Genomic DNA, 22721 nt, shown 5'->3' on the forward strand with positions numbered 1-22721 from the left:
TTTTTCAAAGTGTGTTTTTTAGTGAAAGAACTTATAGGAAGCGTCCTGTCAAACATATGTGCACATATTATATTATATATTCAGAATTGCGTATGACTAAATAATAGTCTTGCTGCGCATTATATATTCTGCTCTATATGTTATTGTACAGGTATATTTGTCGTGTTTACTTTATTTATTAAAACTATAGACCGATGAGCGGAGAAAATATTGCGTATCTATTACATTATTATATTGTTATTATAATATAATAATTTTGTATATAAATCCCTGCAGTTTTCATAGTTTTAATAAATATACTAAATAGTAAATAGTGACATACAGCCAGTATGGTTATAACTTAGAGTTATAAGGAATTAAAGTATAATAAAAATAACTTAATTATTATGATTTATGAATTATTGGTTGAATCTAAAGTTTACGCGTAGGACATAAATTATAGGCGGTATACATTAAGGCCGGCCGTTTCACTTGGACGTGAGCGTCCGAGGTTTAAAAACGTTTGTAATTCGTCCGTGTCTTAGCTTGAAAATGCATCGGAATTACATTGGGAAAATATTGTTTAATTCTAGCTGAAAATCGCAACATAACGCTCAAAATTAACCATCATGTGCGATTCAGCGCGACTGAACGCGACCAGAGTACTAGACGCTACCAAAAGCGCGTCTCATTCATATCTTAATGTCTTATGTGTGAATCAAGATGGTAGTACACCTTGGTGTGAATACAACCCAAATAAAACTGCACGTTTAATATTTTAAGCGATATTATATTTATAATTCCGACGTTTTTAAAACGCGGATTCGAATCGCCTAATGTGTAATCAGCTTATATAATATTTTATATTTTATATTATTATAAATTTAACAGGGTATTTGTCTGATATTATACTTTGGGCATTAGTGCATTACTACTATATTGCATACTATATAATATATAATTATATTATTGTGGTAAATAATTTTATCGATAAGATCATCCGGTATAATCGGTATAGATAAACTTCAACGATACGAAACAATCGAAACCATTATATATTTATATATATGTGTTTAGTTATTATTATTGGTCTTTCCTCGAAATAATATGAAATTATGAACCCAGTGTTATAGAAATAGCTATTATTCCAATATATAATAATAAGGAAAAAGAAAACATAATGATGTTCGACCAATGATTATTTTAAATTTAAATTTAAGTAAATGTTGGTTATTCTGAAGTTGTTCGTGCACTCGCCACTCGTGTCTATTATTATAGTTGTCGTGTCTGTGTGCACGTATGCGTATGCTATTCGCGTGTAAATGTGTAATAGAGTAATGGACATCGCGCGCGTTATCGACATTTAACACTTAAACGGTTTTTTTTTCATTTCACTACGTCGCTCCGTCGCGGTCGTGTCGTCGTTGTGATTTGTGAGTTCAGAGCAATTAATCTTTCATCTATGGTTCAGAGTTGTGATTACATGCTGCGTTCAGTGCGTTATTTTATTTTTTGTGGAATTATAATATCATCGAAAATACGGTAAGTTACAGTTATTAAGTAATAAGCACCTATTATACTTCTATAATATAATGTATACACTCAGTACCTATAATACTCATGTAGGTATTTTGATTTTTGGTAAAAGCTTATTTCTTTATACCCGCCAATAACCTATAATATTTTGATTTTTAAATATATTATACTGTTGGTACTTAATAGGTACCTATGCATTTTTAGTTGTTCTTGAATTATAGACTTTAAATTACAATGTTATGTAGGTATCTAATGTTAAACATGGTAGTATATAATAATTACCTCTTTTATCAGTTTTGTATTATATTTAAAAATGTTTTGGATAACTGCTATGCCTATATTTTATTAAGTCTAATTGCAGATTGTTAGGTATTGAACTCTGTGTTCTATGTTCCAATTCACTATTACTTTTATAGTTTTATTTGAAATTCATTGCATTAGAACTTCTAATTGTATTCTTTTAAAAGTATATTCTATACTTCATTATGTCATATTCGACCATTAGCAAATCTACTAAGCGCAGAAGGTATTTAGAAGAATTAGAATTGATAGAACTGGATAATGAAAGTATTCATAGTGATGAACTAGAAAGTATTGATCAACCAAATGTATCTAGTTATAGTGCCAGTTTAGATCTAAATTCCGAATCAAACTCTTTGCTAGTACCAAATCTAATTCATAATTTACCCCACCTTGATGGTACGATAAATAATATATGTAATGATGAATATGATGCAATTAGTTTTTCGTCCAATTCTGATATTGAAGATGAGGATAAAATAAATAATACTAATGAATATCCAAATGAATATCACTCCATAGATAATGAAACAGACTCATCAATTTTAAATAATTTGGCTAAATGGGCTGTATCTTATAATATTTCTCAAGTTGCTTTGAGTGCATTATTGAAGGTTTTAAAAATACATAAGTGTCATAATTATTTTCCTGTAGATGCCAGAACTATATTAAAAACTAAATCATCGGTCCAACCTTTACAAATACAGACAGTGACACCCGGTAGTTTTTATTATTTCTCAATACATAATAGTTTGAAGAGTATTTCTAACTCTGACCATGAATATTTTGTTGAAGATAAAATCAAAATAGTTATAGGGATTGATGGTCTGCCCTTGACCAAAAGTTCATCTAGCTGTTTTTGGCCAATACTTGGATATGTTCGTCATCCTGTTTATAAACCTCACGTTTTTTTTAGTTGGGTTGTACTGGGGTAAAGATAAGCCTCTAAACTGCAATCCTTTTTTGTTAGAATTTGTGAACGAAACAAAACAATTATATCAAACAGGGTTTCAAACAGCATTTGGTATAAAACAAGTAATTATAGATGCTATATGTTGTGATTTACCTGCAAAGAGTTTCACCTTAAAAAACTAAAGGACATACTGGTTATTATTCCTGTACTAGGTGTTTAATAAGTGGTTTTTATTTTGAACATAGAGTCTGTTTTCCCAGTACAGATTGTATTACTAAGAGAACTCACATAGATTTTTTAAATAGAACTGATGAAGAATTTCATATGACTGATGAAGTTTCTATTATAACTGAAATACCTGGTATAGATATAGTAAATAGTATTAGCATTGACTACATGCATCTAGTTTGCTTAGGAGTTACAAAAAAATTAATTTTGTTGTGGCTTGGATGCATTAAAAATGCTCCTGTTTCGGTTAGATTGCAGAGTAAAAAAGTCAACGATATTACTAAAGAACTTTTAGCTTTCAGACTTTCAGTATGTAGTGACTTTTCTAGAGTTCCTCGGGGGCTGAATGAAGTTGCTAGGTGGAAGGCAACTGAATTTCGTCAATTTCTACTTTATACAGGCCCAGTTGTCTTACAAACCATTTTAAATAATGAATATTACTTACATTTTCTATGTTTACATGTTAGTTTTCGAATTCTTTTAGCACCAAATGTAAGCACAGACCTTGTTAATTTTGTTGAAAAAATATTAAAATATTTTGTCGACAAATTTTGTGAAATTTATGGTAAAGAATTTATATCACTTAATGTACACAACTTATTACACATTGTTGATGACTATAAAAAGTTTGGTGCCCTCGATAGTTGCTCATGTTTTCCATTTGAAAACTATATGAAAACTCTAAAAAAAATGATACGAAAACATGAGAAACCATTGGAACAGGTTGTAAAACGATACCATGAATTTCAAATGTTTAGCGAGTATGAATTGAATACAAGGTCTAGGTCTAGTATCAATATAAAATATTTAAAGATATATAGTGGTGGACCATTGCCCGAAGACTGCATAAAACCGGAATTTAAAATTGCTATAAAAGATAATATAAAAATTAATGTAAAATCATTTTCTGATGCTTACATAGGTTATACTTTTGGAGGCAAACTTAATATTTTTAAAGTTGTTAATATATGTGTTACTTATTATAATAAGTTATATTCACGGCCTTATAAGATCTACTAAGCCTGTGGTTATATATATTAGTTAACTTTTTTACATACAAAAATATCTGATTTTCTATAGTGATATTTAGTGATTTTTTTCAATTGTTTTATAGGTTGTACTACACTATTACAAACAATAATTGACAGTGGTTCTCGAAACTGTAGTAATTCATCAGTTGATAATGGTTAGTTTATAGCATAATAGGTATATCAATACCTACTAGCAATTAAAACTGTATTAGTTTAAACTTCAAACTTGTTATAGGTACTCAAAAAATATTAAAGTCTATATTAAGAAATATAGTATATATTCAAACTGACATTAAACATCTAAGTATGCAATAAAAAGAAATTCTATCTAAATTAGATAGTACATCAATGTTAAAAAACAACATTAAGTGTTCATCTAACAATGAATTCTTAGACGACTTCAACTGGCCAATAAACGATCTTGAATATCTTGAAGTTATTGAAGAAAAAAATAAGAGATAAAGATATGCGTGACTATTTGGTATGCAAATAATTAATTTAAATTTTTTATACATAAAAATAAACAATGAAATATTTATTTTAGGTAAATGATTTGTCACATTTGGGAGGAAATTCTGTTAAAGCTATTATAAAAAGAATAGTTTATAAATTATTTACTGATGTCTTACTATCCAATTTTTCATTTACTGGCAAAAAGGGAAAACAGAAGTTTTGTAAATTAAATTTATGTTCAGTAATTTTTGGTAAGAATAATACCGTTTGAGGTATCTAATTATTAATATATAATATAATTTGAACTTACAATTAAAATCTATTAATGCAACACCACTACTGATGAGGTAGCAGATCTAGATTCTAACCTTTATTTATAACTTAAATTACAGATATTTGTAATTGCTTATAGATGCAGTTAAAAATCAAAACAAAGTAAAGAACGTCGACCAAAATGAAATGGAGGAACGATTAAAATACCATTTAGCACAAGCTCCGTTTAGTGTAAAAAGATTAAATGACAAAATAATTGAAAATATATAATTAGTTGTTTATCAGTATTTCTTGTAATAACTTTTTTTCTCATTAATCTTATAATTTTATATTGGCTATACAAATACCATAAGTTACAGTTTTTTCTTTTCATATTATTATATTTTATTATATTCATGAGTATATATAATTAATATATAATAAATTGTTCATACATCAAAGTAATACAATTTTATATTCCTAAATCCAACTCTTCAATTTTTTTTTGTAAAATATTTATTTAATATTATAATGTATTAGTGTTCATTATGGGGGGGGGGTTATACAAATCTTAATAAATAGTGTATTTTAATAATAACTATGAAAAAAATAATTTCCAAGTGCATAATATGAGACAAATTTTAGAGGGGGGTTGCACCCCATAAAACCCCTTCTAAGGTACTTGTGAGTATTATGTATTTATAATAATATAATATTGTATTTTCTATACAATAAATGATACATATCTTTAAGATCTAAGTTTAATGCAATATTAAAATATAATATTGTTGAGGTATTACAAAGCAATTTTAAATAAAGTTTAGTTTTTAAAGTTAGTTAAACATTACAAAAGGGTTCAAACAATGAAATTTAAACTTTAATTAAGCTTTAATAAACATTTATTCAAAGATTTATAAATGTTGATTTAATATTTCTTAATTCAATATTTAATATTTAATATTTAATAGGCTTTTATTAAATATATCTATGCTGTGTGGGGAGGATTGACTCAATCATGGCTATGAGCTCAAGCCGAGTTACCAGAGCTTGAGCGAGCAGTCTGGACCTTTGTGCTGTGTCGTCAGGTAGAAGCTCTGTTCGGGGGCCACACAGAATTTCCTCCATGTCTTCAGCAACCGGTGGTCTCCGCAGAATTGCAGTCATACGACAGCGGTCGTCCTCCCACCTCGGACAAGCGAACAGGGTGTGCTCGGCTGTATCTTCAGGGTCCATGCAGTAGAAACAGTAGCTGTCGGCAGCCCGATTCACTCTATGCAGGTACCCTCCGAAACAGAAATGTGGTTGGCCTAAGTCAATTAATGAGGATGGTGAGCAATAATACTAAGACTAAAACAAAAAGGGGTAGGGTAATTAAAAAACTATAATAATTTTGTTTATTTACTATTAATTTATTATTTTGTTCCATTTAAGAAATTGTGTTATAACTTATAATGTAATATAGTAATTTTGTTTTGTATACTGTTAATATCTTGTTATTTTATTATCTTGTTTTGTTAAATTTCCTGAAAAACAACAGATTAATAATCAAACAAAGTATGATTTCATAAACCATTTTGTTATTTAATACAAGGCTGGGCATTAACGAGTTAATAAGTTAAAGTTAAGTTACTTTTAACTAAGTTAAGTTACTTTTATTTTCTAATTAACTTGTAACTTTTGTGAGTTTAAAAAAAAAAGAGGTAACTTTTAACTTAAAGTTAACTTGCCAAGCCTTGATTTAATAAAATATGAAGTTTCTTTGAATTGAATTGTATAACGCATATCTCCAGAGTATATTCAGTTAATGTATCTCCAAACCAGTTGGAAATCTGAAAATAATAATACAAAAAATATATCAATTTAAAATATTTTATTAAATTATAATTTTTATTTTAATAATTTTATGGATAGTTATATTTTTAAAAGTTTAAAGAAAAATTAAAAACTACATATTTTTATGTAAAACAATTAGAGTGTCTAGATTATCTGGCAATAGTCTATTTCTTCTAGCACTCATTATTTGTCCTGTTTTAGAGAAGATTCTTTCGGAAGGAACAGATGTCGCTGGAATCATGGTATACTTTAATGCAATTTCGCTCAGAGAATGCAATACAGATTTATGGTTAAGCCACCATTCAGCCACATTACAATTTAAATTTTGATAAGGCATGTTTAAATATTGTCTCATCAAACTCATAGCACTGCTAGTTGATGTTGTTTGACCCTGCACGTTACTAACTCTACTCTGTAAAAAGTTCCAAAGATTTTCAGAGTCCTCCTCAATTTGGTCTGTAGGAACTTCACGTTCTAAAATTAAAATAAGTATGATGTAAATGAAAAATTTAATAGAACAGTAATGGTCATTGGTCACTTATATTTATTAAGTATTTACATATCAATTAAATATTTACCAGTATCTTTTAATGTATTATTTGTCATACTTGCTACTTCCGAAACAATACTTTTCTCGGCATCAGAAGCATTTTCCTCAACTGCAAAAGCAGCTTTTTTGCATCTTGGGTCTAAGAGAGTGGCACGAGAAAAATATGGAGTTAGGGATTGTTTTTCAATCCTTTCAAAACGCCTATTTATTTGTAATGTTAAATTTGATTTTATAAATCTTCCAAGAGGTGTTTTTGAAATTTTAGAATTTAATGAAGTTTGCAATCCTAAATATAAAACAATGAATACAGTATAAATTAAATCTAACTTTTAAAGTAAATCATTAATTACCTCGTAATAATGGTACAACTTTTGATATTGTAGGATACTATTCAGCAGACAACTCTATTGTTAAGCTGTTAAATGGTCGCAATAGGGGTACTATATCTTCAATAATGACCCATTCTTCAGGTGTAAGGTTTGAAGGAACCTCTTTAACTGATATCATTATCACTGTGAGGGGCTCTTTTAATTTCACTAATCTTTCCAACATTATTAGTGTGCTGTTCCATCGTGTACGAACATCTTGTTTGAGTTTCAAGAGCTGAGTGAATCCTAGTTGCCTTTGTTTTTCCCCCAAAATCCTATTCCCCACTTCACTTCGTTTAAAAAAACCCACAATAACACGACATTTCTTTAAAATTAATTTAATTTTCACTGAATCGAGTTCATTTGATTCATCTCCAACTGAATCGTCTTCGTTGAGGTATAAGGCTTTTTGGACTACAAGATTAAGTTTATGAGCAGTACAAGGAATATGCTGTATGTTCATTAATCTTATAGCCGACTTGATATTAGCCCCACTATCAGAAACAATGGCCGTTACTTTATTTAATATTCCCCATCTATTTAACTCACTGGTCATTATTTCTTCCAAATGAGTTGCTGTATGACTCTGATCTAGTTTTTTTGTACCAAGGACAACTATTTTCAGTTGGCTTTGGCCTTTTGGAAAAAAATGAGCTGTTATAGTTAAAAACGAATCGGTGTTAATTGAAGTCCAAATATCAGTAGTAAGAGCTATAAAACTGGTATCATTTAAAAGAGTCTGAACCTTATTTCGAACATTTGAATATATACTAGGTATTATAGTTCGACCAAGTGCCCTTCTGCTAGGAATTTGATACCTGAAATTAGTTGTAATCTTTTTATATTTGTTTTGTTGTTTTATTTATTAAAATTATTTTTTGTATTTTTTGATTGTTTATGTATATTATGTATAATGTTTAGTAAATAAGATAAATAAAAAAAATGTATGTACATATCTACTTCATGGTTTTTACTAACTATTTAATCTATTTAATGTTTTACTTATGAAAGTTTTCTTTAATTGTATTACAATTGAAATACAAAATATTTTATTCATTTATATTTACCTAGAGTCCAATAGTTTAACCATATTTCTAAAGCCTTCATTTTCCACAATGGATAAGGGTTGCAAGTCCTCAGCTATCATCCTAACAATCGCTTCATAAAATGCTTTAATTTGCAATTCTGATGGTGCTCCAAATCTAGAACAACACTTATTAAGTAATAAATAGTTCAGATGTAAAAATGTAATTATAACATATTATTATAAATAAAAATTATCTAGTTATAAGTATAGAAAGTAGAAAATACTATTGCTTATGTTTTATAAGTAATAACTAGATCAGTAGTTCTCAACCTTATCTTAACTGTATATTTAAAAATTATTCTATTACTATAAAAAAAAAAAAAAGTTTAAAACGTTGATATTAATATGAATATAATAATATGATTTTTATAAAATGATATCAAATTTAGTTAAAACTTATAGAGAGATGATATAAAATTATTAAATTTAAATAGTTAATGAAAATATATAATTTTTAGAGCTATACATTTTTTTGAGGACATAATATTTAACTGCATATTTTTAAATGCATATAATATGATGATTTTTAAGTGCACGAAAATCCTTGCTCTAGTAATAACTATCATTCAAACCAGTTGAATTAATATTTTTTCTGATAACTAAAATATCAGTTATTTGATTTGGCCATTAGGTGCTAATAATTTTTTCAAAATAAAAATATTTAAAATATGATATTTTTTGTTGTAATATACTTTTACCCTATTTGTATACTTAACCTAAAGTTGTATTTAACTAAACAACATAACTCATGTTTCTGAAACCTTCTAGAGGTTGATATATCCAAACCAGTTGGAAAAGTCCACGCTGTAAACTAAAAAATAAACTCATTTAAGATTTATACTAATAAAATACACATTTATACCATTAGTCATAATAAAATGTAGTAACATTAATTGAGTTTTACCTATTTGACAATACAAGTTGTTTTTGTTTCTTTAAAGGTGGCTCAGATTCAGTTGTTGCCATTGTAGGCTCATTACAATTGTTGTTGGTACTAAAATAACTGACAGGTAGGTTGGACGAAGTACTTTGTGGTTGGGAATGTTGGGATCCTATAGACGTTCCTGTAAAATATACAAATTAATTTAGTAAGAAATGTCCTACACTAGTATAATAGTATATTTATTTATTTCTATAAATTAAATTGCATATAATTAACCTGGCTCGTCAATGCTCCCCTGTTCCTGGCTTTGTAGAAGCATATTATCACGGTCTAAAATGCCCATATGTTTTCTTTTTAAATGTTCCATCAAATTCGATGTTCCATTTGACCTTTTGTAAGTACTTTTACAAATTAAGCACTGCGCTTCATTTTGGTTATTTGTATCCATCTCAAAATATTTCCACACCATAGAACTATTTTTTTTAAGCCACGACATAATTACTATTATTATTGTACTAATATAGTAAATAGTACCTAATAGTAAACAAACAAAATTGAAAATAACAAGTGGCAACTGAGAAACTGAGAAACTGACAACCAAAAATTACTTGTTAAATATTATTTTATATTTAATAATAAATAAATAATATTCAAATAGTAAATATTCAATAATTCTTACTCGAATATTAGAATTGATAGAATAATAATAATAAACTGATAAAGTGATAACAAAATAGTTACTGATTAACAATAGTTATTCAATAATAAATAAATAATATATAAATTTTTTTTTTTTATAAATTCTACATGAAGCGAAAAATGTTTTGGTTATACAATGATTTTTTTTTTTTTGATTTTTTTTCTTCTTTTTTTTACTTGGCTAATTTTAACACGGAGTTAGACGGAGGGTTTTTGTTTTGATAATAATATAGTATAGTGATAAAGGTGATTCAATAAATATTTAAAATAATAAAATAAATAATAATTGAATAATAAATGATTATTCATTCGAATAATAAATCGAATAATCGATATCGATTATTCAGATAACTAATTTAGCAAGACTATCGAATAATTCGATAGTTATTATTCAATAATGCCCATCACTAGTGATTTCTCCGTTATTCTGATTTAGCGATTTAATTTCTTGACTTCTTGTCGTTGTAAGCTTTTGTCCATTTGTGCTCTCAGACTTCAATACGTTGAATTTACTCCGTTATTCGTATAACATAAGTATTTAATTATTATTATTTAACACTATTACATAGGTACATACTACATAATATTTGTCGTTTACAAGCACTCGATCCGTCTAATTATTACAATTCTATAAATTATTTATAATATATAATATTCAATGTGTGGCGTCATATTATGAAAGCACACTAAAAGTTGGGTATTAAAAAAATAAAATAAAATAGCTGTGGACACTTTAATAAATCATAACTTACCACACATTTACTGATACATCTTCAAAATTATTCAACTTCCCTATGTACCTACCCATTTATTTTTATTTTGAAGCGTATTTATTGTGCTATCAAACAATATACATAAATTAAAAATTAAACCAAACTTAACAAACAATTTTATTGAATAAAAAATTGTGAAAATTGTTTATTAATATCACGGTATATTATAATATACCGTGATTAATATTATCATTTTATATTGACTTAATAGTTTTATGTTTATTCACTTTTATTTAATTTAAATTGTAAATTTCTTGTGTATTAATGTTATTATTTGATAAATAATAAGCAATTAATTTAACTCATAAGTTATAATATAAAAATATATAAATAAAAGTTGAATAGTTTTGAAGACATATCAGAAAATATGTAATACACGTATACCTAGGTTAAGAATTAAAATTGCCCATAACTAAAAAAATAAATCACTTCTTCCCTACACACACATTGTATATTTTCTATAGTAAATAGTAATAATTGTAAACAACAAATTATTATGATAATTTAGATTTAATTGTATTATTAACTATTTAAATAATGAACAATTTCTGGAGGTAGTTAAGTTTAACTGTAATTACTAATTATATTGTTTGTAGTTTAGCTGATATAGGTAGTATTTACAGTATGTACTTCCTTAAATTATAACAATAATGTTAATCGAGTATTTTTTAAAAGAAGTCAGTTTGTACCTTATATTGTTTAAAAAATTGAACTATATGTATGTGTAATTTGTATTATCCTTATCACTAATTTTACCTGGCTATTTAGAAACTTACTAGTTGGCAAGGATTATATTTTTTAACAGAAAACAATTATTAAAAGTAGATACAATAATTGTAGTTGCTAAATTCAGTAGGACCTTAACAATGACATTTTTTAATATAACTTAAAACTATATACAAAATATATGTATGTATAGGTATTGGTGTTGTGCTAATGATATAAATACTCAAACTGAATTTTCTATAAAACAACATTTGCTGTAAAATAATACACTATACCTATGTTAATTTGGCTACTAAAATATAAAAAAATATAACTTACACTTATTAAAAACTTATTACTTATTATATTTATGTATTTAATATAATATAATCAATGACATAACATACATTTAAATAAAAAAAAAGATAATTATGCAAATAATATTTCTAAAAACAATAATCATATATGTTAACTATTTATATATAGAGTTAAATAATATTATTTGTTTTTAGTGGGTTACAGATATTCAAGATTTATTTTTATTTTTTTTATGTGTTTGATTAGTCATAAACTAAATATAAAATAAAAATAATGATTAAAAGTAGTAGAACAAAAAGAAGAAAAACAAGACAAGAAATTAATTTATTTGAGGAAATATATTCAAACCATGAATTAGATGAAAATGCTTGTATGTTATCTGAAGGGCAAAACGTTGAACTAAATGATGGACAAAATATAAATATATTTAAAAACCAAAATATTCCATTTTCAAATTGTAATGTTGTATTTGACAATAATGATTCTGTAGTTGATACTGCCACAGTTTCTCTGTTAATTTCTCAAGTTTATGATGATTTCTTAGAAAACATTACTTCAGTGGAGTCTTGTTCTATATCAGATTTATCAACTTCGTCACCTCAAACATCATCTATCAATGAATTTTTTAGCTAATTGGGTAGTAGAGTTCAACATTTTTCACAATGCAGTAAATGGGTTATTGAAAGGTTTAAAAAATAACCAATATAGTATTAAAAGTATTAAGAATCTTCCATCTGATGCACGTACATTATTGAAAATTCCATCTAATATTTCTAAAGAAATTCGTACTGTTGAACCTGGAATGTATCATCATTTTGGTTTAGCTAATGGAATTCTAAAACATGCTTCACCAAATATTAACAAAATTCAAGTTGTCATAGGTATCGACGGATTACCACTGACTAAAAGTAATAACAGTCAGTTTTGGCCTATACTAGCGTATATTATAGATGAAGCTACATCAGGCGCGTACACAAAAAAAATATTTTGGGGGGGGTTTTGGTTTTAAATTGTTATTCTTATATAATCTAACCTAACGTATAGCCTAACATGAAGTTTACACAATTTCAATTATAGTACTATTTATTTATCATAAAATTCGTAATTATTAAAAAAAAAAAAATCAAATAATATTTAGAAACATGTATTTTTAATTTTTTATAATATAAAATCTTTTTTTCGAGGTAGTCTTGCAAATCTGTTAATGACTTCGTCAATATCAATGTCATAATTTCTATAAATATTCATGAGCGATAATCCTGTTAGTCGGTCTTGTCCAATATTATTTCTTAAATAGGTTTTCAGTCTCCGCAATGTTGAAAATGAACGCTCTGCAGTAACAGTTGTTACAGGCAAAGTAGCTAATATTGTTAAAAGGCACTTTATATTTGGATAGAAATCACTAGACATTTGACTTAGGGTAGTTAATAAACATTTTGGGCGATCATCATCAGATACATTTTGCCACTGTGTTTGCCAGATTTTAATTTCAGTATCAAACGTATCGAAATTAGGTAATAATGGTTTGTAAAACAATGCACATTCCGTAACCTAACACGTGTCAAACATATTATACTAAATTGACAAAAGACATTTCAGATATTATATTATCGTTATCGCATCGGCAATTCCGTAAAACTTCGTTCATTGTTGCTATTGTAATAAAAATGATATCGGCTTGCATCAGGGTTTCATATGAAATCTATATTTATTTTGATGTGGTTATGTAGTGGTCCGATTGACGATTGTAGATACTGATCGAGTACAAAACAAGAATGTAATTCATATTACGATGGCAATGAGGGCAATTAAATAAAACTAAACTCATAAATAATAAAACTTGTTTCCTGAAATTTCGGGGGGGGGGGGGGGGGGAACCCCTAAAACCCCCCCTTGTGTACGCGCCTGAGCTACATTATTAAGTAAAGTTGTTTTTTTGGTTGGTCTTTATTATGGAAAAGAGAAACCACTAGATAGTAATGACTTTCTGTCAGATTTTGTGAGAGAGACTAAAGATCTTATTTTACATGGAATTTTGATTAATAATAATAGAATTAGTGTTTCGATTCGGGTTTTTTGTTGTGATGTGCCGGCAAAGTCTTTCATTTTAAAAGTCAAAGGCCATAGTGGTTTTTCTTCATGCACAAGATTTACCATTGAAGGTGAATATTTGCACAATAGAGTTTGTTTTCCGTACACCAAAATTCATTCAACCAAGAGAAATCACCAGAATTACATTAATATCACAGATGATGAGTATCATGTTGGTAGTGTAACATCTAATCTTATAGAGTTACCAAATTTTGATTCTGTTTTTTTTCATTCTCACTTGATTACATGCATCTAGCTTGTTTGGGTGTAATGAAAAAATTATTAATGTTATGGGTAAGCAAAGGTCCAGTTTGTGTTCGAATACGGTCAGCAAAAGTTAATGAGTTGTCTTCAAATTTATTAAATCTTAATGTATGCATTACTTCTGATTTTGTAAGAAAAAGTCGAACTTTACAAGAATTAAGTCGATGGAAAGCGACGGAATTTCGTTTATTTTTGTTGTACACTGGACCAATTGTACTAAAGAAAATTTTAAGCAAAGAGTGTTATTCCAATTTTATGACATTGAATATTGCAATGATAATTCTTCTTAGTCCAGATTGTGGTTATCTTATCGATTATGCACGACAACTATTAGAATACTTTGTAATGAGTTTTCAAAATATTTATGGTGAACACTTCGTGTCCCATAATGTCCACGGGTTATTACATCTTTGTGATGATTATGAACTCTATGGTTCACTTCATAACTGTTCAACCTTTATGTTTGAAAATTATATGAAAGAACTTAAGTCATTTTTAAGGAAACATGATAAGCCATTACAACAAGTTATAAATAGGTACAATGATAAATGCTCTGCTAGTATGATAAATATTAATAATTCAAATACAAATAATGAACAATTGAAACCTGTTTTGCAACATATGCATAATATAGGCCCATAGGCGTGCGCAGACTTTAAGTTCGGGGCGTGCCCGTGGAAAATTTGATTTATACATTATACACACATAGACAGGGTGTAAGATATTATAAAAAAAAATAGAGCAGAAACAAGTCACATTTTTTATATTATAACTTATTTATTAATTATTATTGGTTATTGGTTAGTATATAATATTTACAGATTCATACGTCTATTTTCTAATATATTGAACTCATCGATGACAGAATCCAAGTTTATACCATTTGTCAACTCTTGTTCGGTGAATAGTAACAATAACGAATCTAATCGTTCCTGTTTCATCGTACTTCTAAGTTTAGATTTAACAATTGTCATTTTAGAAAAAAACTCGTTCGCATGTACAACTTGTGACTGGGATAATTGTAAATAATTGTAAGGTTTTATAAAAACAACTATAGGTAGAAATACTATTGTTAGTTTTCAGCCAATCAAGCCACAAATAAATGGACTCACTAGATATACCATTAGGTTTATCAGATTTTGGCAAATGTTTTAAAAGGTTTATTTCAGTTTTTAGATCTGTACTTGATGTATTTGAGAACTTAGCCAAAACATCAATCATTTCAGGTTTTATTTCCATATGTAGCAGACTAGCAATAGCTTCAATTAAGCTTAAAGTTTCTTGATTGAATCTTAAATCCATTGCCGATATTAAATCATCAAGTAGTTCATAATAAACCGATATCTTCATTTCATCTAATTTATTTTTAAAAAATAATTGAGATTTAGATTTGTTATCAATTTGAGTCGATATTTTTCTACGAATAATGTCTGGAACAATTATTCCATGTTTTTTACATAAAGCAACTGTTTGTTCAAAAATATTTTCAAATTCTTTATTTTTATTTCTCATACTTTTAAGATTTAATGTTAAAGACCGTACATTATCTATTGCCGACAAAAGATTTAGTTTTGGTGATTGAAGTACTGAGCTAACTTTTAAAATAAGATTTAATATTGGATGCATCATAAACATGCCAAAAATGAACTCAAATTTTTTTATTTGGTATAAAAGACCTTTGCCTTTTGCAGTCATCTCAGGATTGGTACAATTGTTACAAATTTCTTCAATTGCAAGAAGTAGACAGTCATAATTGTTTAATATAGCCTTGACTGCTTCGACTTTACATGCCCAACGTGTAGTAGAACATGATTTAATTGTCATCAACTTAACATTAGTTTCTTGAGCAATTTTTATAAGAGTCGCATGTCGCATTGGGCTGCCTTCAATGAAGTTATAAATGAATTGAATTGTTCCAAAAAAGTTAAAAACTAATCTATTTTTTTTTTATTTTCTTGGAAGTTGATTTTTCACATACCGAATCTACTAATGCTAGATTCAAGCAATGAGCATAACAGTGCACATATTTAATGCTTGAATTTTGTTCCTTGCATTTGTCTTGAACACCACCTATACTGCCAGACATTGCCGATGCTCCATCAAAACACACTGCTAACACAGAAATCCAACATTTTCCCATTTCTCTTATAACATTATCAATTGAATTGAATATAGATTGTGCAGTAACAGATGTCAAACACCTTAAAGCTACTAATGTTTCAATTGGTCTATTTTGCTCACCATCAAAATACCTAATAACGACAGACAGTTGTTCAAAATGTCCTATGTCACTTGTTTCATCTGCTAATATTGATATATATGAATTTTCCATGTTACTTTTAATTTTTTTTAGAACAACGTTGTGTGTAGATTTAATAATATCATTTTGAATGCGATTACTTCTGTATAATGCATTCCTTGCACCATGTTCAAAATGTCACCGAAGAAGATTATCATATTTTGATAGTAAGTTCAAAAGTTCTCTAAAAAAGTCCTTGGTTATTACTTTTTTCACTCTCATCATGTCCTCGAAGAGGTCGACCACTCTTCACTAAAGAAATTACAATATCAATCAGACGATACATAACTTTTCTATTTTCAAGGCGTTCTTTTTTTTTTTTACTGATAGCTACTTGACGAGCCATATCAAGTTGACAATCAATTAATTTCAATGTTAAATAGTTGGATAAAGCAGTTGAACTATTTGTGTGATTTTGAGAGCACTGATGCTTTTTAAACGCATCGTTAGCACGGTACCAAGCTCTAAAACCAACTTTTGAAAAGGCCGCATCATAATGAGTACTATTTTTTTCATTGCCTCTGAAGCACCGACAAGGAAAACAAAATGCTGCATCAATAGTAGAACTATATTCCAACCATTCAAATTTATTAAACCATTCTTTCTGAAATGACCTAAGTTTATGTCCTTGCAATGTTCGTGGGTATGTACTCAATATCTTAGTATTGCGTCCCTTCAAAATAATTTGTCTAAACTCTAATTGATTTAATGGCAGTGGTTTTATGGGGTCATAAATGCTCACCATATCAGCTAAAATTTAAAAAAGACAAATGAGATACATTAAAGTATACAATCAGTATTTATATAATTATATAAACTTACAGTTTTCAACTGCAGGTAAAATACTAGAAATTGGAATTTGAGATGATGATTGTATGCATGATTCTGATATATCTAAGGGCACCTTAATGTCAGTACATTTTTTACTGATTGGAATTTGATTTAATTGACTTGAATCTAAATTTGGAACACATAAATAATGTTTTAGGAATTTAAATTTGGTTGATTTTTCAAGTTTTAACCTAATAAAAATGAATATAACATTCTATTTTATTATAAGTATTGAAATAAAAGGTAATTATTATTATATTAATTATTTATATTAAAAAAGTAACAAAACAATTTGCCATTGTTATAACATATTATATATTTTATAATTTAATAATCAAATTATTTTTTTAGAAAAAAACTAGCCAAAAAAATGGGTAGGTACTATAATTAGAGTTTATAATACTAAAACTTTTCATTACAAATTTAATTTTGAGTTGTTAGTTTAGTTACAATATTGAATTTATAAATTAGCTCAGTATCTAAAATATAATACTATTAATACTATAATATTTGTTCGAGATATATTATGATATTTTTTCCCTTGCGATAAGCTCGGCGACTTTATCGTCGCCCTCCTCCCCTCTTGCCTAATGTGGCATCGGCGTTCCCTGACCACTGCTGTCCGTCAATACGACCGTACACTCACTCACTCGTTCGCTGGTCTCGTACGACATCGTCGAGACGTTGCCGTAAACTTTCGGCCCGTGTGTGTCGTTAAATTTTGTGTCATTGCACCCTTATTCTTTTATAACGTGTGTGCCGTCGTTGTATTCGCCGCTCTTGCCGTGCAGACTCTAAAATATAATATATATATATATATATATATATAACCACCTATTATTATTTGGGCGTAAAGTTCGTGAGTTGGTAGTGTACAGTATAATCACTATAATCCACACCGGTGTTCCTGCAGCGGAGAATTCATGCGATCACGTTGCTCAAGATCCAAGTCGTCGATATAGGTGATATCCATAATTGTTATTATTGTTATTATTATCATTTGTTTTGTTTTTTTTTTTTTGTATACCGATTTTTGTCATATTAATTGGGCGCCCTAATTTGTTACTATTATTATTATTATATACTATTGTAGCACGACGGTGCGAAAAAACAAGCATTTGTTCGTATTATTAAAGTTATTATTTTTGGTCACCCGTCCTTTTTACAATTCACAATATTACATTTATTATAGAGAGAGAAATACTCTGGGTGTTATTATATTTGCCATCCTAGGCCAACCGCCCAAGCAGGAGCCTGGTGGAACATTTCTGGTAGCAGAGCGTGGTTTCTTTTTACGTTTTATTTCGTGTTATTATAACTTTCGTATAACGATACGGCAATTAGCAGCGCCGGCCAGCGTGATATATTCCGATTGGGTTTTTTGTGTAGTGTTATATTCCCGTCCGTAATAGTCGATCATTAGTAGAGTTAACCGTATTTATCTCATCTTTATCGATTTATTATTTGTATTATTTATATTATACCTATACAAGGTTTGGTGCGGCGTGTTGCAGCTGTGCTTTTGCGTGGTATATTGATTACAGGTACGCGGGTCTATCGGACGATAGCTGTTATCGACGTATTAGCGCACAGCGTTGGGTAATTCTCTGTTGTTAACGTCGAAAGACGTAATTGTATATTATAATTTCATACTTAATTAATTTTATTTAATGTGTGCGATGGAGGCTCAGGAGATTGCACGTGTTAATCGCGTATTGAAAAGAGCGACTATGAGGCGCGATGAATGTATTAAGCGTATAAATGCAATATACGAGCTCGCGTTACGTTGTGAAAATGAGTTAGGATTAATCACTCAATTATCATTTCTTGTCGACGAAGTCGACGTAATATGGACGGAGTTTACGACTGAAAGCAATACCGTGATCGATTGTCTAATAGATTTAGGTCGAGAATCAGAGTATTCCTTTGGTCAGGTCGCCGAACTTCGTAATTTAATTTCAATCTCCCGCGCAACGGTTAATCGCCACACTCTAAGTGACCAAACTAACGCGTCTGTCCGAAAAGGTTCCGTGACACCTGATCCGGGACAGATATCTATGCATAACTTAAACCTAAACGACGACCAGGAGAGTCATGTAGGTTCGATTAGCAGCGAGGCGGCATGTAGACCTACGGCTCTTGGTGTAGATGTCCCGGGAGGTAGTGTACGCAGCGGACATAATATAATTACACGTAGTTCGTCTCATATAAAACCGGCCCGGTTGCCGGAAATACCCCTGCCCACCTTTCATGGTGATATTTTTAAATGGCTTATGTTTCGGGATCGTTTTTTATCTATGGTTGGTCAACACTCTGCTATTGCGGATATAGATAAATTTTATTATTTGACGGGTTGCCTACGAGATAAGGCATTGGAAGCAATCGCCGGCATACCGGTATGCGGTGATAATTACGCACTTGCGTGGGCCGCGTTAACGGCGCGTTTCGATAAGCCACGTTTAGTTGCGTCTTCGTTGTTAGATAAATTGTTAACGACACCAAAATCGTCGAATGAAACGCTATCTGAATTAAATAAATTTCTGTTTGTTTTTGATGAAGGAGTCTCGGTGCTCAATTCAATGAACCTCCCGAATCTCGGCGATTTTATTTTATTTTCAGTCGCGTCGCGTTGCTTGCCGTCGTATACGGTCAAGCTTTTTGAAACTCAATTGTCAAATGATTTTCCATCGGTTAAGGAACTTCTGACGTTCGTTAAATCTCGCGTTAACGTTCTCGAATGTATACCGAATGACGCAATTCATAAAACGGTAAAGCAGCCATTGTTGCAAAAGTCTTCTCACATCTCAAAAAAATCATACATTTGCCCCTATTAGCTTTAAAAAACAACAAACAACCTCGTTATTATCTAGCACTGCATCGTCGAAACCAAAGGGGTCGTGTCCCATTTGCAAGGGGTCACATGCAGTTTCGTCGTGTAAAAAATTTGCCGGTTGGTCCGCAAACATCCGTGAAGCATGGGTCCGTGAAAACAGGCGTTGTTTTCGTTGCTTGCGCGATGGTCATTGGGCCCCAGAGTGTAAGTCACTAATACAGTGTGATAAGTGTTCTTACAAACATCATCCGTTGTTGCATTTCCGGGATACGACTACCAGCTCGACATCCGATAATCAGGTACCATGTAATGAGCCGCCACCACAATCGTCCCTTATTGGAAGTGGGTGTCAGCAATCTTCCTCGGTTATCTTAGGGACCGTTTTAGTCCACATTCGCGACTGTGGTGGTGTATTGCACACCGTCCGCGCCCTTGTCGATTCCGCTTCGCAGATAAGCGCGATCACCGCAGACTGCTCTGCTCAATTAGGTTTAAAGGTCACTCGTTGGACTGCCCCTGTATCTGGGCTATCTGGAGCGCCGGTACCAAACGTCAAAGGATTGGTTACTTGCGACATTCAGCCCCGGTTTTCCAATGAACCATTTATTCATTTTACAGCTTGGGTATTTCCCACAATCACGGTGAATATGCCCAGCCAGCCCATATCCAATCAAGTAGCCGATAAATATAAAAATTTAGCTTTAGCAGATCCCTCATTCGCCATACCAAGTAAGGTTGACTTGTTACTCGGTGCCGACGTTTTTGCGCGCATTCTGAACGGTAAACGTGTATCTGTAGGTGATTCGTTTCCCGTTGCGTTCGGTTCAATATTTGGTTGGATAATAATCGGCCCTGTCCCCTCTTCAAATAGTTATATTCCTATTTCACATCACATTTCATTAGTTTCCTCAATAGAGTTTCTGATGGATAAGTTCTGGCAAGTTGAGGAACCAGAAGTGGCTCCGGAGACCTTCACTTGTGATGGAAAATGTGAAAAGATGTTCCGTGATAATTGTTCACGCGATAAATCCGGACGGTTTGTTGTACCTTTGTTGTTCCGGCAAGCAGTCGTGGACAGTACTTTTTCTGGTTCTCGCGCCGTCGCGGTTAAACGCTTTGAGTCTCTGGAACGAAAGTTTACGTCCGACAGCCGACTTCGCGAGGCCTATTGTAATTTCATGGCTGAGTATTTGTCTTTAGGCCACATGTCTCCAGCTTCGTCCACAGGTTCATATTTTATACCTCACCATGCTGTATTCAAATCTTCCGATCCGCAAGACAAAATCCGTGTCGTATTTGACGCGTCCGTCCAATCGTTTTCTAGTACGTCATTAAATCATTGTTTATTCGCGGGCCCAAAATTACAACAAGACGTCATTGACGTACTGATGCGGTTTCGTTTATCGCGTCATGCATTCACTGCGGACATTAATAAAATGTACCGACAAATCCTGTTAGTTCCCGAACACCGTCGTTACCAACATATTCTCTGGCGCGCGTCCCCACAAGATGAACTTAAAGCATATGAATTAAATACTGTAACGTATGGGGTAAACTGTGCACCTTTTTTAGCTATACGGGTACTTCAAAAAATTGCCGAATCTGATTGTATTGAAATTCCGGCAGTCCGCGATGCTCTAATGTTTAATACTTATGTCGATGACATTTGCGCGGGGGGAGACACGATAGAGGAAGTCATCGCGCTCCAAACTGACTTAATTAATGTACTGCACAGAGCCGGAATGTGTTTAAAAAAATGGTCTAGTAACACCGTCGCGGTTCTAGATAGGATATTGCCTGAAGACAGGGCCGGTGGGATGTTGTCCTTTGATGATGACACTTGTAGCGGTTCCAAGGTATTGGGACTTCAGTGGTCTCAGCGAGATGACATATTTTTATATATTGTTCAACCTGAACGTTTAATTTCAACTAAAAGGGGCATGCTGTCTCTAATTGCCCGCATATTCGACCCGCTTGGTCTATTAGCACCAGTCATATTTTTTGCAAAACAATTGATGCAACGTGTATGGCAACTTGGTATCTCATGGGATGATCCGTTGCCCCCCGAAATATCAGACGTGTGGGATAGGTTCGTTGCCGATCTTCCCGTTTTAGATCAAATCACTATTCCCCGTTTTGTCGGTACTAAACTTGGTGTTCAGGGTGTCTTATGCGGATTCTGTGACGCGTCCGAGAAGGGCTACTCGGCAGTTGTTTATTTAAGATTATCAAATCACTCCGGACCACCAAACATTTCATTGTTAGGTGCTAAAACCAAAATGGCTCCACTCAAGGCGTCGACAATTCCACGTTTGGAACTTTGTGCGGCTGTTTTACTCGCTCGGTGGATGGTTCGGATTAAAACCGCGTTAGACAATAAAATTCGAATAGAAAACATGTATGCATGGTAGACTCAACTATTGTACTTAGTTGGCTGAAGGTACCGCATGAAAAATTTAAGACTTTCGTTTCAAACCGTATACACAAGGTGGCAA

At 30.8% G+C, this 22721-nt stretch overlaps 2 protein-coding genes and 1 pseudogene across 2 annotated transcripts; 1 reads left to right on the plus strand and 2 right to left on the minus strand.

The window, feature by feature from the left end:
* Positions 1–7689: 7689 nt before the first annotated feature.
* Positions 7690–8590, minus strand: LOC112596507 (zinc finger BED domain-containing protein 1-like). Its single transcript, XM_025342222.1, has 3 exons — positions 8511–8590; positions 7793–8261; positions 7690–7728 (listed from the first exon to the last, which is right to left on the minus strand). Exons 1-3 carry the CDS (start codon positions 8588–8590, stop codon positions 7690–7692), a joined length of 588 nt encoding a protein of 195 aa, XP_025198007.1.
* A 7182-nt stretch (positions 8591–15772) lies between these two features.
* Positions 15773–18067, minus strand: LOC112596508 (annotated as a pseudogene).
* A 1056-nt stretch (positions 18068–19123) lies between these two features.
* LOC112596509 lies at positions 19124–22637 on the plus strand. The gene is made up of 2 exons (XM_025342223.1): positions 19124–20184; positions 20264–22637. The coding sequence occupies exons 1-2, from the start codon at positions 19124–19126 to the stop codon at positions 22635–22637; spliced, it is 3435 nt and encodes a 1144-aa protein (XP_025198008.1).
* The last annotated feature ends 84 nt before the right edge of the window (positions 22638–22721 follow it).

The sequence above is a fragment of the Melanaphis sacchari genome, unplaced genomic scaffold (genome assembly GCF_002803265.2).
Source record: "Melanaphis sacchari strain LSU unplaced genomic scaffold, SCAv2.0 Contig328_pilon_pilon, whole genome shotgun sequence".
Classification (NCBI taxonomy): Eukaryota; Metazoa; Arthropoda; class Insecta; order Hemiptera; family Aphididae; genus Melanaphis; species Melanaphis sacchari.

Coding starts and splice junctions, on each gene's coding strand:
- LOC112596507 (XM_025342222.1), bottom strand. CDS start 8,590: ATGATAGCTGAGGACTTGCAACCCTTATCCATTGTGGAAAATGAAGGC. Junction 8,262..8,510: donor GTTAAACTATTGGACTCTAG/GTAAATATAAAT, acceptor AACTAATTTCAG/GTATCAAATTCCTAGCAGAA. Junction 7,729..7,792: donor AATCAAATGAACTCGATTCA/GTGAAAATTAAA, acceptor AACGAAGTGAAG/TGGGGAATAGGATTTTGGGG.
- LOC112596509 (XM_025342223.1), top strand. CDS start 19,124: ATGAGGCGCGATGAATGTATTAAGCGTATAAATGCAATATACGAGCTC. Junction 20,185..20,263: donor AAGCAGCCATTGTTGCAAAA/GTCTTCTCACAT, acceptor GTTATTATCTAG/CACTGCATCGTCGAAACCAA.